This window comes from Vombatus ursinus, unplaced genomic scaffold (genome assembly GCF_900497805.2).
Source record: "Vombatus ursinus unplaced genomic scaffold, bare-nosed wombat genome assembly UNPS02014779.1, whole genome shotgun sequence".
Lineage (NCBI taxonomy): Eukaryota > Metazoa > Chordata > Mammalia > Diprotodontia > Vombatidae > Vombatus > Vombatus ursinus.
The window spans coordinates 51554618-51571057 of NW_020954557.1; the positions used below are offsets into that span (position 1 = coordinate 51554618).

General features: G+C 34.4%; 1 protein-coding gene across 1 annotated transcript in view; it reads left to right on the top strand.

The window, feature by feature from the left end:
* LOC114045739 (sodium channel protein type 1 subunit alpha-like) overlaps positions 1-16440 on the top strand; it is a 132503-nt gene that overhangs the window by 25227 nt on the left and 90836 nt on the right. Inside the window, 5 exon segments of the mRNA XM_027865914.1 lie at positions 1333-1424; positions 2314-2583; positions 12966-13029; positions 13751-13892; positions 14010-14216. Coding sequence (XP_027721715.1) covers positions 1333-1424; positions 2314-2583; positions 12966-13029; positions 13751-13892; positions 14010-14216 — 775 coding nt within the window.

The following is a 16440-nucleotide window of genomic DNA, read 5'->3' on the forward strand; positions in this document are numbered from 1 at the left end:
ACACACACACACACACACACACACACACACACATACACATATGCATGCATGCCAACACGAAAGCATCCTATATCTTTATAATTTGCTTCATCATCTCTTCAACCTGTCCTTTCTTCCCCAGGAGAAAGAGATCTATGAGAATGATAAGAGGGAGCTTAGGAGTAATCTAAAAGTGATAGGCGTGGGTACTCCCTCTGGTGTTAGATCGTAAAACTTAGAGTTGGAAGAGACTATAGAATTTATCTAGTCCAACCCCATCATTTTACAAATGAGGAAACTGAGGCCTCAGAGGGGAAGTGACTTGCCTAAGGTCACAAATGCCATCAGTAGCAAAGCCAGGATTCCAACCCAGGTTTCTTTATTCCATATCCAGCATTCTTTCCCCTGTACCATGCTGAAACTTCAATTGTGGGTTTTCTTATTCTCTATGGTATTTAAAAGAAGAATTCAGGAAGATGGGAAAGGTAGTATGTAACAGAGTTGGCCAAGGAGAATTTCAGAGAAAAAAAAAAGGAAAACCATCTGAGTTTCTCTTTCCTTTAAATTAATGGGAAGTAATGATAGGAGGACCAGTAATGGGGACTTATTAAATATTTTATCTTAATTTATCTTCCTATTTTCTAAGTGTTTATACTGGTTAAAAAAATTCATGTATTCATGGTGACATTTTACACCTTAGTTACTGATAAAGTAACTTCATTCCTTGCCTTCTTTCTAACCAGAATTAGATCCCAGTGAATTCAATTCAACAAATATTTATTAAGCACTACTGGGTGCAAGGCACAATATACTGGGTCCTGGGGATGCAAAGATAAAAATGAAATTTCTGTTAGTCTGTTTTCAAGGGATTTACATTTTTCCTGGAGCCAAGCTTTTTGACTTCCCTTTATTGAGTAATGAAAATTTTTTTTTATTCTTGTTACTTTGCAGTTTCAAATGAAATCAGTGATATATGCTTCTGTGAAATATACATTTAGCTAGTAGCCTTAAAACAATGGAGGTGAACTGTAACGACAGAGACTTTAATTTCTGATTGTTGCTTTTTAAACTTCTTGTAAAAGTACCAGAAAATGTCTTTTTAAAAACACCCAAGCAAGTAGCATAAACCCTGCTTAAATCCTGAATAACTCTGATTTAATTCTACAGGTATGTAACAGAATTTGTAAACCTAGGCAATTTTTCAGCTCTTCGAACTTTCAGAGTCTTGAGAGCTTTGAAAACTATTTCTGTAATTCCAGGTAAGAAGTAATTAGTGTAAAGCATAAGGCCCCTTGTACCTATAGTTATTTCTTTGTATCCTATTATTGTTTGTGTGTGAACTCCCCTATACAGATATGTGACAGAGTTTGTGGACCTGGGCAATGTCTCAGCATTGAGAACATTCAGAGTTCTCCGAGCATTGAAAACAATTTCAGTCATTCCAGGTGAGAGAGAGGTTAAACACCGAGGTTGATTATCTCATCATAGATTTTCAACGTCAGCCTTGTCACTTGCCACTACTCAATGTTACAAGAAACCAGGAATCATAAGAGAGTGTGTTTGACTGAACTATGATTCTTGGGGTTTTTTGACATAAGCTTTTTGGCTTTCATTCTGAAATCAGCCTTGGAGTTTAATGAATCCTTGCATGAGATATCAAAACATGTAGTCATTGTAGTTTGCATCTTATGATGTAAAAAAAGCTTCTCCTCTATTACAGTCAATACGAAGGGTTGCTTATCATGGTAACCTACCAATATGTTGTAACTTCCCATTTATTGAAGACATTGATGACTAAGAACTATAATCAGTTGAAAAAATATGATTTTCTTAACAAAAGATTAAGTTCATAAACTAATAAAGAATAGCATGAGCCTGCATGGTGAATTTGTTCTAACAAATGTCTTTCATTCTCCAAACCACCTCAAGTTTTATAGCAAAATCCTTTTAATTTCCTGGTCATTTGCCATTTTTCTGTAACTGGGATTTGTTATAAAACTGATGCCAACATGAGTTTGGAGCTAGTAGCATTATAAAAGAGGAGCACCATAAGAAGATTTGTCTTGACATGGAGCTCACAAAGAACTTGAACTCCGTTATCACTTGCTCGATTTAGATGGAATGTGGATCGTTCATTTCCATTCATTTCAAGTGACCATCAAGTTTCATAAGTCCACATCCATAAGCATCTTCTCCTCTCCATAGTGTTGTTCTTTCATGAACATTCCAACCATTTACTTAGGTTTCTGCATGGACTATCTGTATCTTAGGGAAAAAATGTACATCTTTTCAGATCCATTGGTCCTTCATAATGATATCCTTTTCTATTTCCAGGCTTGAAGACTATTGTGGGAGCTCTGATTCAGTCAGTGAAGAAGCTTTCTGATGTCATGATCCTGACTGTGTTTTGTTTGAGCGTATTTGCTCTCATTGGACTACAGTTGTTTATGGGCAACCTGAGGAATAAATGTGTACAATGGCCTCCCACTAATTCCTCTTATGAGGAACACACTATTGAAAAGAATGTTACTAAGGATTACAATGGCACCCTTGTGAATGAAACCATCTTTGAGTTTGACTGGAAATCTTACATTGAAGATGAAAGTAAGAATTACTACTGTGATTGTTTTATACAATAGATAGATGGACAGATAGATAGATTATGTTAAATTGTTGGTCTGCTTACCATTCAGACTTAAAAAGTAAAAGGGGGGATAAAATAACAGGGTGTATTGTTTTAAAGATTAATGAATCTATTTTAAAAGATTTATGAAGAATACTCTTAATTTGTTTTTTTTTCTTCCTTTGGATTTTAAATAACATGTTCAGAATCTCTAATTATATTTTTTGATCTCTAAAGTTTACATGAACATTTAAAATTTCGTATATAAAGACTGGACCTGGGATTTTATCAGTATAGGAAACCTCTGGCTGAGGGAATCTCCTCTCCCGTTCAGGTTGTCACCTTTTCTTCAACTTAGTGTCTTTGAGTGTTGCCTAGATCACTGACTTAAAGTGACCCATAGTCACACAGACAGGTGTCAGAAATAGGAATTGAATCCAGGTCTTTTTTGAGTTGGTGCCGGCTCTCTGTCCACTATCCTATTCTGCCTCTCCTTTATATGTAAAACCATCCCTTTTCTGGCTTCTATATGTTGCTTGTGCCATTACATTGGAGAATGATGAAGCAAGCTAGGTATGAATTTAAATTCTAGTAATGATTTACTTATTTCCAGTTTGATTACATCATGGTGTGAGAAATACAATATCGCAGTACGGATATGGAGGGAAAAGATGTTGTCTCTAACTGTAAAATCAAAGCCAGGAAGAAAATCATTTTGGATTTTGTGACTGTATCCTGTAGATGGAAAAGTAATGTTTGTTTTTTAATCTATAAAGAAATGGGTACATTCTATACTTGGAGTGGTAGATTGTTTCAACAATATTTCAACACCAACTATTTAAGAGGGATAATACGTGGGCAATGATTCAGCAAAGGAGACTGAGAAGGAGCAGCAAAATATGAGAAGAACCAGGACAGAGTAGTGTCAGTTAGACAGGCAAGAGAGAATATCATGAGAGATAGAGTTATCAGCATTGCTGAGAAGTCAAGACTGAAAAACACTAAGAAAAGAAAATGCATTGACTTAGAGTGAGCAGTTTCAGTTGCACGATAAGGTTGGAAGTCAGACTAGAAGGGATTGAGAAGTGAGTACAAGAAGAAGAAATGGAAACAATACCAGTTTCATTTTAGAGAAAAAAATCAGAGATAGCATTTCATTTTAATAAAGACTGTGTGAGGATGACTACTCTTATAAAACACAGTGATGGATTTGGGGTTATTGATTTTCTCTTCTTTTCCCACATCCTTCCATTTGACTCTCTGTACTAATAAACAAGAATGTAAAGCCATGAGGTAATAATAACAAGGCATCCATTTATCAGTTATAGAAGTAAGATTTACTGCCAGAGCCTTAGTTTTTTCTTCTGAAAAATAGGAGTCGTTGTATTTGTAATACTATTTTACAGTGTTGCCATATAGAAAATTTATTCAACAGGTTTATAAAGTGCCACATAAATTTGAGCTGCTATTATACGACTTCTTTGAGTTTTGGCAATTCACAATGTAGCAGAAGGTTGGCATAGTTTGTAGAATGGTAGGATTGGAGTAAGAAAGACCTAACATTAGACCCTACCTCTAATGCTATCTGTGTGACCCTGAGCAGGTCACTTAACCTCTTTCAGGCAAATCCCTAGGATTCATTTGCAAGATCATAATAGAGAGAGTTCCCATTCCCAGATTCTTTATCCATCAGGTCTTGCCTAGACTCTGCCTACCAATGAAATATCAGCATTAAAACTAAAGGGCTGGGGCAGCTAGATGGCACATTGTATAGAGCACTGGCCATGGAGTCAGGAGGACCTGAGTTCAAATCCGGCCTCAGACACATAACACTCACTAGTTATGTGACTCTGGGCAAGTCACTTAACCCCAATTGCCTCACTGAAAAAAAAGGAAAAAAACAAAAGAAAAAAAAAACCACCTAAAGGGCTGTAAATAAGGAGCATCATATTTATCGATGAATTGTAGTTTGCATTCATATGTGTTTACCTTTGCAACATATTGTTTGAAATTGATCCAACAAACAAATAAGTGGTATTTGTTTTTACATCTCTGATCATCATTTTTTTCAACCAGTCTCCTCTTACATGTACAGATTTAATTCATATTGATGAATAAGAAATCTTGCTTTAACTTCTCAGATATCCAATATCATGACCATCATGGCTAGTTAGTATGAGTTGTCAGAAAACATTTATTCCATGGCAAGTAGGAAAAATGCTCTTTATTAATAAACCACATCTTCTTATGACAACACCATAAATTCAAGAAGATTTGTCAGCTCTGTGCGTGTACCATGAAGTTCCCTCAAAAAAAAAATACAAGAGAAAATTATCAAAATGATTTTTCACAGTGATTCCTCAAAGAAGCATGAATAAATAAAAATAAATTAGATTGTGTTTACTGTTTAAGAAGATGTAATTGCAGTTATTTTTATGAAGTTATCCACTCTTCTACTGAAAGAATTGTATCTTCTTAGAAGGGGCTAGGTGGTACAGTGAATACAGTGCAGGGCTTGGAGTCAGGAAGACCCAACTTCAGATACAGCTTCAGACATTTTACTAGTGGTATGAACCCGAGCAAGGCAATTAATCTCTACCTCAGTTTCCTCAACTGCACAATGGGGATAATAATAGCACCTACCTCCCAGGGTTTTTGTGAGAATCAAATGAGATAATCATTGTAAAGTGCTAATTACTTGGCAATTAATAAGCACTATGTAACTGTTAGCTATTATTATTAATATTGTTAGCTGCCTTTACATTTTTATTACAACATTTGCTCCAAAGCAAGAATATCATTATGCTGGCAAAATAACCAAAGACAAAAATTAAAATCTTACATCTGTAGCTGCTTAAAACTCAGACTTATAAGAGTTTATTGATAAAACAAACCATCACATAGTAAGTACTATATAAATGTTGGATATTATTAACTATTGTTATCATGTAGCGTAAGTTGAAGTATAGTTAAAATGATGGACTGAGAGAAAAACATATACACTCAGTTGGATATAGAAATCTATCTTACCTTATAAGGAAGTAAAAAGGGATGGGGATAATAGAAGGGGGAGGGGGTGGTGATAAGAAGTAAGACACTTGTGAGGAGGGAAAGGGTGATGAGGTGAGAGAGGGGAATAAACAAGAAAAAAATAGCATGGAGGGAAATACACATATCATAAGTATAAATGTGAATGAGATGAACTCAACCATAAAACAGAAGCAGATAGAATGGATTAAAAATCAGAATCTTACAATATGTTGCTTACAAGAAACACATTTGAAGCAGAGAGATACACACATAGTGAAGGTAAGGGGCTGGAGCCATATCTATTATACTTCAGCTGAAGCAAAGAAAGCAGGGGTAGCAATCATGATCTCAGACAAAGCAAAAGCAAAAATGGATATAATTAAAAGAGATAAAGAAGGAAACCGTATCTTGCTGAAAGGTACCATAGACAATGAAGTAATATCAATACTAAACGTATGCACCAATATATGCATCAAAATTTTGAAGAAGAAGTTGAATGAGTTACAGGAGGAAATAGATAATAAAACTATATGAGGGACCTCAACTTTCTCCTCTCAGAATTAGATAAATCTAATCAAAAAATAAACAAGAAAGAAGTTAAAATGAATAAAATTCTGGAAAAGTTAGATATGATAGACCTCTGCAAAAAACTGAATGGGAATAGAAAGGAATATACCTTTTTCTCAGCAGTACATGGCACCTACACAAAAATTGATCATGTATTAGGACATAAAAATCTCACAACCAAATGCAAAAAACAAAAATAGTAAACGCATTCTTTTCATAATATAGTCATGTATTATGGTGATCATAATGCAATAAAAATTATATTCAATAATAGACAATGGAAAGAGAGATTTAAAATTAATCAGAAATTAAATAATCTAATCCTAAAAAACAAGTGGGTAAAAGAACAAATTATAGAAACAATCAATAATTTCATTAAAGAAAATGACAGTGAGACAACATAACAAAATTTATGGAATGCAGCCAAAGCAGTACTTAAGAGAAAAATTATATCTCTAATTGCTTATATCAGTAGAATAGAGAAAAAGCAGATCAATGAATTGGGCATGCAAATAAAAAGAAAACTAGAAAAATAACAAATTAAAAATCTCCAATTAAACATGAAATTGGAAATCCTGAAAATCAAAGGTGAGATTAATATAATTGAAAGTAAGAAAACCATTGAACTAATAAATGAAACTAGAAGTTGGTTTTATAGGAAAAAAAATAGTTAAACCGTTGGTTAATTTGGTTTAAAGGAAAGAAGAAAACCAAATTACTAATATCCAAAATGAAAGGGGTGAATTCACCACCAATGAAGAAGAAATTAAGACACTTGTTAGGAGCTATTTGCCCAATTATATGCCAATAAATTTGACAGTCTAAATGAAATGGATATCTATAAAATATAAATTACTCAAATTACTAGGAGAAGAAATAACCCAATCTTAGAACAAGAAATTGAATAAGCCATCAATGAACTTCTTAAGAAAAAATTCTCAGGACCAGATGGATTCACAAATGAATTCTACCAAACATTTAAAGAACAATTAATCTCAATACTCTTTGGGAAAATGGGTGAGGGAGTCATACCAAATTAATTTTTTGACACAAATATGGTGCTGATACCTAAACCAAGAAGAGCCAAAATAGAGAAAGAAAATTATAGACCAACTTCCCTAATGAATATTGATGCATTTTTTTTTATTTTGGGGGTTGGGCAATGGGAGTTAAGTGACTTTCCCAGGGTCACACAGCTAGTGAGTGTTATATGTTTGAGGCCGGATTTGAACTCAGGTCCTCCTGAATCCAGGGCCAGTGCTCTATCCACTGCGCCACCTAGCTGCCCCCAAATATTTTGATTTTATTTTAGGCAATTGCGGTTAAGTGACTTGCCCAGAGTCACACACCTAGTAAGTGTCAAGTGTTTGGTCTGAGGCTGGATTTGAACTCAGATCCTCCTAACTTCAGGGCTGGTGCTCTATCCAGTTGCCACCAAGCTGCCCCAAAATTTTTAAATAAAATACTAGTAAAGAGAATACAGCAATATATCACAAGGATCATACACTATGACCAGATGGGATTCATGCCAGAATTGCAGAGCTGGTTCAATATTAGGGAAACTATCAGCATAATTGGTCATATCAATAACAAAAAACAACAGAAATTATATGATTATCTTAATAGATGCAGAAAATACCTTTGACAAAATACAGTACCCATTCCTATTAAAGATACTAGAGAGCATGGGAGTAAATGGATCTTACCTTAAAATGACAAGTAATATTTACCTAAAACCATCAGCAAGCACTATCTATAATGGGGATAAGCTAGAAGGCTTCTCAATTTAATCAGTAGTGAAGCAAGGATGCATGTTATCACCTCTTATTTAATATTGTACTAGAAATGTTAGCTATAGCAATGAGAAGAAAAAATGAATTAAAAGAATTAGAATAGGTAATGAGGAAACAAAACTATCAGTCTTTGCAGATAATATGATGGTACATTTAGAAAATCCTAGAGATTCAACTGAAAACCTACTTGAAATTATTAACAACTTTAGCAAAGTTGTAGGATACAAAAAAAACCCCACATAAATCATCAACATTTCTATATATTACCAACAAAGTCAGATAGCAAAAGATAGAGAAATTTCATTTAAAATAACTGTAGACAATATAAAACACTTGGGAGTTGACCTGCCAAAATGAACCCGGGAATTATATGAACACAAATATAAAACATTTTTCATACAAATAAAGTCAAATCTAAACAATTGTAAAAATATTAATTGCTTATAGGTAAGCCAAGTCAACATAATAAAAATGACTATTCTACCTAAATCAATCTATTTATTCAGTGCTGTATCAATCAATCAATATAAAATATAAAAATAATTTATAGAGCTAGAAAAAATAATAACAAAATTCATCTGGAAAAAACAAAAGCTCAAAGATATCAAGGGAATCAATTAAAAAATGTGAAGGAAGGTGGTATAGCTGTACCAGATCTCAAACTATATTATAAAGTGGTAATTATCAAAACAATTTGGTGCTGGCTAAGGAAAAGGGGAGTGGATCAGTGGAATAGATTAAGTATAAATTACATTATAGTAATTACCATAGTAATCTTGTATACAATAAACCCAAAGACCCAAACTTTTGGAACAAAAACTCACTATTTGACAAAAACTATTGGAAAAACTGGAAAACAGTATGGCAGAAGCAAGCCATAGACCAATATCTCCCACCATGTACCAAGATAAGATCAAAATGGGTACATGATTTACACATAAAAGGTGATACCATAAGCAAATTAAGAGAACATGAAATAGTTTCTCTGTCAGATTTATAGATAAGGGAAGAATTTAGGAACAAAGAAGATATAAGCATTACAAAATATAAAATAGATAATTTTGATTATGTAAAATTGAAATGGTTTTGCACAAACAAAACCAATATAACCAAAATTATAAGAAAAGCAGAAAACTGGTGGGGAGGGAATTTTGCAACAAATATCTCTAATAAAGGCCACATTTCTCAAATATATAGAGAATTGAGTCAAACTTATAAAAATGCAAGTCATTCCCCAATTGATAAATGGTCAAAGGATATAAACAAGCAGTTTTCAGACAAAGAAATCAAAGCTATGTATAGTCATATGAAAAAAATGCGCAAAATCACTATTGATCAGATAAATGCAAATTAAAACAAGTCTGAGGTGCCACCTCACACCGATCAGAGTGGCTAATATGACAAGAAAGGAAAATGTTAGATGTTGGAGGGGATATGGGAAAACTGGTACACTAATGCATTGTTGGTGGAATCGTGAACTGATCCAACCATTCTGGACAGCAATTTGGAACTATGCCCAAAGGGCTATAAAACTGTGCATACCCTTTCATCCAGCAATGCTCCTGCTACTTCTATATCCCAAAGACATCCAAAAAAGGAAAAAGGATCTATTTATACAAAAATATTTATAGCAGCTCTTTTTGTGGTAGCTAAGAATTGGAGATCAAAAAAATACCCATCAATTGGAGAATGGCTTAACAAGCTGTGATATATGAATTTAATGGAATAGTATTTTGCCAAAAGAAATGACAAGCAGGATGATTTCAGAAAAACCTGAAAAGACTTACATGAACAGATGCATAGTGAAGTGAACAGAACCAGGAGAACATTGTCCACATTAACAGCAGTTTTGTTTGATGAAGTACTGTGAATGACTTAGCTATTCTCCTCAATGCAATAATCCAAAACAATCCTAAAAGACTAATGGTGAAGCATACTGTATGCCTTCAGAGAAAGAACTGATATTGAGTGAATATAGACTGAAGCTTGCAATTTTTCACTTTCTTTCACTTTTTCTTTTTACTTGGTCTTCTTGTACAAAATGACTAATATGGAAATGTTTTACACAATTGCTTATGTATAACCTATGTCTGATTGCTTACCATCTCAGGGGGGAGAGAAGAAGGTGAGAGGAAGGGATAGAATTTGGAACTCAAAATTTTAAATAAAAATGTTAAAAATTTGGGGGAAATGATGGACTGATAGACATGTAATGTATTTTATTGGGCTTTACAATCAAGAGCAGCATAGTGTGAATAATAGTAACTAATAGCTAGTGTTTATATAGTACTTTAAGATTTACAGAGCACTTTACAAATATTACTTCAATCTTATCCTTGCAACAACCCTGGGAGGTGTTATTATTATCTTAATTTTACAGATGAGGAAACTGAGGCAGACAGAAGTTAAGTAACTTGCCAGTGGTCACACTTAGAAGGGTTTGATGCAGGATTTGAGCTCAGGTCTTCATGACTCCCAGCCCAGTTCTCTATACATGGTGACACATAGCTAGAGGGGGAAAGTTATAGTTTTAAATCAAAGAAGTTACTTAAAGCACCTTGCTTATTTCAAGTATTGATGCAAATGCTCAATATCTTTGCCAATGTTCATTCTCAAAAGAGTGAAAGAGGGGGCAGCTAGGTGGCACAGTGGATAGAGCAGTGGCCCTGGTTTCAGGAGGACCTGAGTTCAAATCCAGCCTCAGACATATTAACACTTACTAGTTGTGTGACCCTGGGCAGGTCACTTAACCCCATTGCCCAACCAAAAACAACAACAAAAAAAAATGGAAAAAAAAAAGAATGAAAGAATTGGCATCAAAATCCCTTTCCTTTTGATAGGAAAAAGTAGCAAGACCTTCCTTTTTAATCTTACTATCTTCAAGTGCTAACGTTTGAAAAGAAAAGGTGAATGAATCAAAGCATGATTCATAGGGACAGGAAGATACTTTTAAGAGACATTATGAATACATCTAATGATTTTAAACTTTAAATACCTTTGAATCTTAGCTTCCTACTATTTTCTGGAATTACTTAGTAAGCAATTATATAGTAAGCAATTGGTTCATAATGCACAAATGTATGACTAATATGGGATTTGTGTTAAAAATAATAATAATAATAATAATAAAGTACCAGGGGTTTAATACTTTTTAAATCAATCGTTAAATATCTAAAAACGGAAAGATTCAACTGACATATTGTTTTTAGTCTAAGGAAAGGCAGTGGTTTGGGACAAGCTATATCTTTCATAATATACAGTAATGTATTAATATTTTTATGCAATTTTAACTTAGCTTTTATTAAGAATGGCTTTTTAGAAGAAATTGAGGCAGAGGGGAGTTAAGTGTGACATACTCTTGGCTCCTTATATGTTGCATATGTTCATCTTGCCAAGATACTGGAAAGTGTTCTCTGTGAAGATCTTGTAGTTAGATAGCTGAATATTAAGGGGTCATTTCAGGATTTTTTTTCTCTAATGAGAATATGCAAGATATATTGCTAATTAATCATCCATATATGAAAGCAAAGGGCTCCAAATCCAACAAAATATGTATATAGTAGTTCAGTTTTACAAGCTCTAATAAATAACATTTATGAAAAATCAGTTAATAAACATTAAGTACCTATTATGTGCCAGACATGGTGCTAAGCACTAGGGATACAAAGAAAGGCAAAAAGACCGTCTCTGTCCTCAAGAGTTTTCAATCTGAAGGGGGACACTACATGCAAATAACTATTTATAGAGAAGCTATATATAGGATAAATAGGAAATAATCGACAGAAGGAAAACACTAAACTTAAGGGGATTAGGAAAGACTTCCTGTCGAAGGTGGGACTTGAAGGAAGCCAAAAAGCCAGGAGGCAGAGATGAGAAGTGAGAATGGTCCATGCTAAAGATTGTTTAAATGCAGGACAAAAAAATTATTGTACTGTTCTAGATTTGGGCATCTTTAGATGAAATGAATAAATATTACATTATATTTCGACATCCAATATTGACCATTCTTATATGACCCATAAAAATCCCCTGACTCTGCTTTTCATGTAAAATTAGTTACTTCTGGGCCAATATTTTTATTTCTACACAAGAAAAGTAAACAATTGGAAACTTTCAAGACTTTTCATGATACTCCTAAGGGACATGTCTAAAAAGAAATCTTTAGTGTTTAAATTTAAAGATAGGGCTGTTTTATAAAGTCAAGAAAATGCGTTTTATTCTTCTATTTTGACACAGGATTGTTGCATTGTGGGAGAAAACCAATACTTATAATGAATTAAATAAGTAGCTGTGTTTATCATCCTTCTAAATTCATGCTGAAGAAATAAACATAGACGATTTAAAAAATCTAACCTGCTTGGTGCAGTTTTTAAAAACATTTGATGGAGGAGGAAAGGAAGTTTCACTTACATGCACAGTATGATTTGCGAATCAGTACTGTGTAGTAAGGGATTGCTCTTAGAGACAGGAAGGTATGACTTCAGGTCCTACCTCTCACACGGACTGGCTGTTTATCTCTGGGCCAGTCACCAGCCTCTCGGTGCTCCAGGCCAGAGCTGTCAAACACCCTGCAGTGGAATGGAGTGTGGTCTGAACACAATTAAAGTATAACTGGGAAATATTTAACAAAATAAATGAAAATACAGCACAATATAGACAATGCTAATTTGTCATTTTCTAAGTCAATATAAGGCCACAGAGATCTGTTTCTATGAGTTCAACATCATGGCTCTAGGCAGCACTTTAATTTGCAGAGAAAGTGTTCACCTGCATTAGCAAAAGGAGTTTTCTCATCCAGAAGTCCCCCACACCAGAAAAAATAAATCACAGGTCCATTCCCTATCTTTATAACTAGACAATTTTCACATAATCTTAGTAACTAACTTTGATACTTCTATTTTCCTTTTAGTCATTTTGTAGCTATGTAAACTTTCTTCATTTAAGTTTTCCTTTCTTTGAATCTTTCAAAACAGAGTATTTTTATTTTCTGGAAGGATATATGGATGCACTCCTCTGTGGTAACAGCTCAGATGCCGGGTAAGCCAATATTATACAGGGTATAACAAAAGTCTTAGTGCAGTTTTAAGCTTATGGTTTAAATGTTTTTTTCTTTTTATAGAAGCAGAGAAATATGGTATACTAACTATAAAGATTTTTCACATGTTCCTTATTTGTCTCATGGAAAAAACTTTTTTGGAGTTCAATATTTAAGTGATACCTGATTTTGAACTTTATTTGGTTAGTTGGATCTTTTTAAACAAGGTGTTCTTCATATGGGTAGATAAGAATTATTAGCTAACCAAGAAACATTACTGTTATCTGTAATAGCAGGTGAACTTTTCTTTTAAACTCAAGATATTATGATAGCTGTAATCAGACATCAGTGGAGCAAGAGTACAAATGGTTAAAATACTTTTTTTTGATGAAAAATGGTTAAAGAAAATGAGCTTTGTATTCCACGGTTTGCATTTCTAGACACCATGTGATAAATTGAGAGTATTGAAATATGATAGCAATACAGAGTGTCCCAAAAGTCTTAGGGCCACTCTAAATTTTCCCTTTTATTTAAAAGGGCACCGTGATTTTTTGAACACCCTGTATAATGTAATGTTTTGCCGTAGTAATTGGCTTCTCAGCTATCTAGGATTATTTTCAGTAATGCATGCATATTTCTGGCCAAACTGTTGGCACAGTGCTTTATCAACATGGAGAGGTAGCAGAGTCCCCACTAATGCTTCCTTCCCTCTTCCATTTGTAGCCAGTGTCCAGAAGGATATATGTGTGTGAAAACTGGCCGAAATCCTAATTATGGTTACACAAGCTTTGACACCTTCAGCTGGGCTTTCTTGTCCCTGTTTCGCCTGATGACTCAGGACTTCTGGGAAAACCTTTATCAGCTGGTGAGATCTGGGTTAAATCAATGACTTCCAATGATTAAAAATGTAGTAATGGGATCAAACCATTTGAAGGAAGATGGACAGTAAACCAACTCTCCCCCTCCCCGCTTCTTTTCTCAGACTCTTCGTGCAGCTGGCAAGACCTACATGATATTTTTTGTCCTGGTGATTTTCTTGGGCTCTTTCTACCTTATCAATTTGATCCTGGCTGTGGTTGCCATGGCCTATGAGGAGCAGAATCAGGCCACCTTGGAAGAGGCAGAGCAGAAGGAGGCTGAGTTTCAGCAGATGCTGGAACAGCTTAAGAAGCAACAGGAAGCGGCTCAGGTAAATTCTCTACAGGAAATATCCCATGAGTCTGACTTCATCCTTCTTCTCCTTCTTCTGCTTTAATACCACATCCTCCACACCTCTCCCAAAGGAGCAAGTTGGTTGTATCTGAGAAGAAAAGGTAGTAATTTGGGGGAACTAAATTTGGGGCAATGGGAAAGTCTAGATCCAGAACTTTTAGACGACAACATTGTTTAACCCAGTTATTTATATAGACAACCTTGTTAGCTTCTGTCTGTGTGATTTTGAGGTAAATCATATCAAGGCTCTATGTCTCAGTGTCCTAGTGTTAGATGACTTGGTCCAAATCCCAGCTTTGCTGGCAAGTACTATGTCATTTTTTGAGGTAAGTCACATCACATCCTAAGGCCTCAGTTTCCTAATGAAGGGTTTGAAAAATTTGTTCTCTAAGGTTTCTCTAAATTCTGTGACATCTCCATCTGGATTTGCTTTGGTGATTTTGCTTTATTGTTCTAATTCTTCAACTATCAAAAATAGGTTTGGAATATTAAAAAAAAACTTTCTCAAAAGAATGTCAGAAATATGAAGGAAATTATAAGTGTAAATCACCTTGAGATTCTGAGAAGAAAAGAGTGAAGGAAGAAAGTTTAAAACAGTATTTTTGCATTCATTTTACATGATAGGAAAAAAAAATCATGCTCCCTGCATGCTGCCATTAGAATAAAATCCAAAATAAAATCACCTTTTATTTGAGATAGAACTTCACTGGGAGTGATAAAGGAAGATATTTCCCCAGTTCCTGAAGGTTTGTATATTCCTTTTCAACTGAAAGTCTTCTGGGTTTGAATTCAATTCACCAAACTCCTGCCTTATTTACATAAGCAAGGAATAGATAATGTAATAGTACTGCCAATTACACAGGTATCCAAAAGGATTTTGATAAGAATTAATATTTTCCATCACTGTACCTTTGGATATGACTGTCATGGTCTCCCTCCTCATCTTGGCCTCTTGGTCTCTCTGGCTTCCTTCAAGATTCAACTCAAATTCCACTCAGTGGCTAATGCCTTCTGATCTAAGGTTACATTCCATCTATTCTGTATATATCTTATATATGCCTAGTTACTTACATACGGTGTCTCCCATTAGACTGTGAGCTTCTTGAGAGGAGGGATGGGTTTTGGATTTTCTTCTATCCTCAGTGCCTACTACAGTGCCTGGCACATACTATTACTTAATAAATCCATGTTAAATGACTTGCTGATTAGTTAACTGTGTCAAACTGTGTAACCAATCATGTCATTGCTAGTGAGCTGAATAGATTAAGTACTGTGACTGTATTTTAGGTGGAATACTGTAAGAGCCAATGAAAATCTTCTGTCAGCTAAGAACAGAATCAGTACTTCCTATTCTTCCCTAACCTTCTGCCAATAGGTAGAATATAATAGTTTGGGAAATTTACAGTGAATCTTGCTGGGACACCACAACTTATACGTATTATCATGTATAGCCAGTGACCAATAGTGGTCTGGCCAATTGAGAGAAGAACTTCATTCTACTTTTTCCATCCTTCCATTACATTTAGTGGGAAAATTTAATCATACATCATTCTACAATTTATTGTCCTTTTGAGGACCAAGAAATAGATGCTAATTAAATATCAATTTAAGTAATAAGTAATATGTGTTCATGTTCTTGCTGATGCCCGATTGATTCTCTTTGAACAATATTTTTCTTTTTTTAATTAAGCAATTTATTTATTAATTTTTAGTTTTCAACATTCACTTCCATAAGATTTTGAGTTTTAAATTTTTTCCCACTCCTTCTTCTCCCTCCTCCCCAAGATGGCATACAATCTGATATAGGCTCTACTAATACATTCATATTAAGCATATTTTTACATTAGTCATGATGTAAAGAAGAATTAGAACCAATGGAAATAACCGTGAAAAAGAGAATAAAAAAAACAACAAAGGAAAAGGAGAGCAAATAGTATGCTTCCATCTGCATTCAGATTCCATATTTCTTTCTTAGGAACTTTTTCCATCATGAGTCTTTTGGAGCTGTCTTAAATCCTTGCATTGCTGAGAAGAGCTAAGTCTATCAAAGTCAGTCATCACACAGTGTGGCTGTTACTGTGTACAATATTCTCCTGGTTCGGCTCATTTCACTCAGCATCAGTTCATATATGCCTTTCTAGGTTTATATGAAGTCTGCCTGCTCACCATTTCTTATAGCACAATAGTATTCCATTACATTT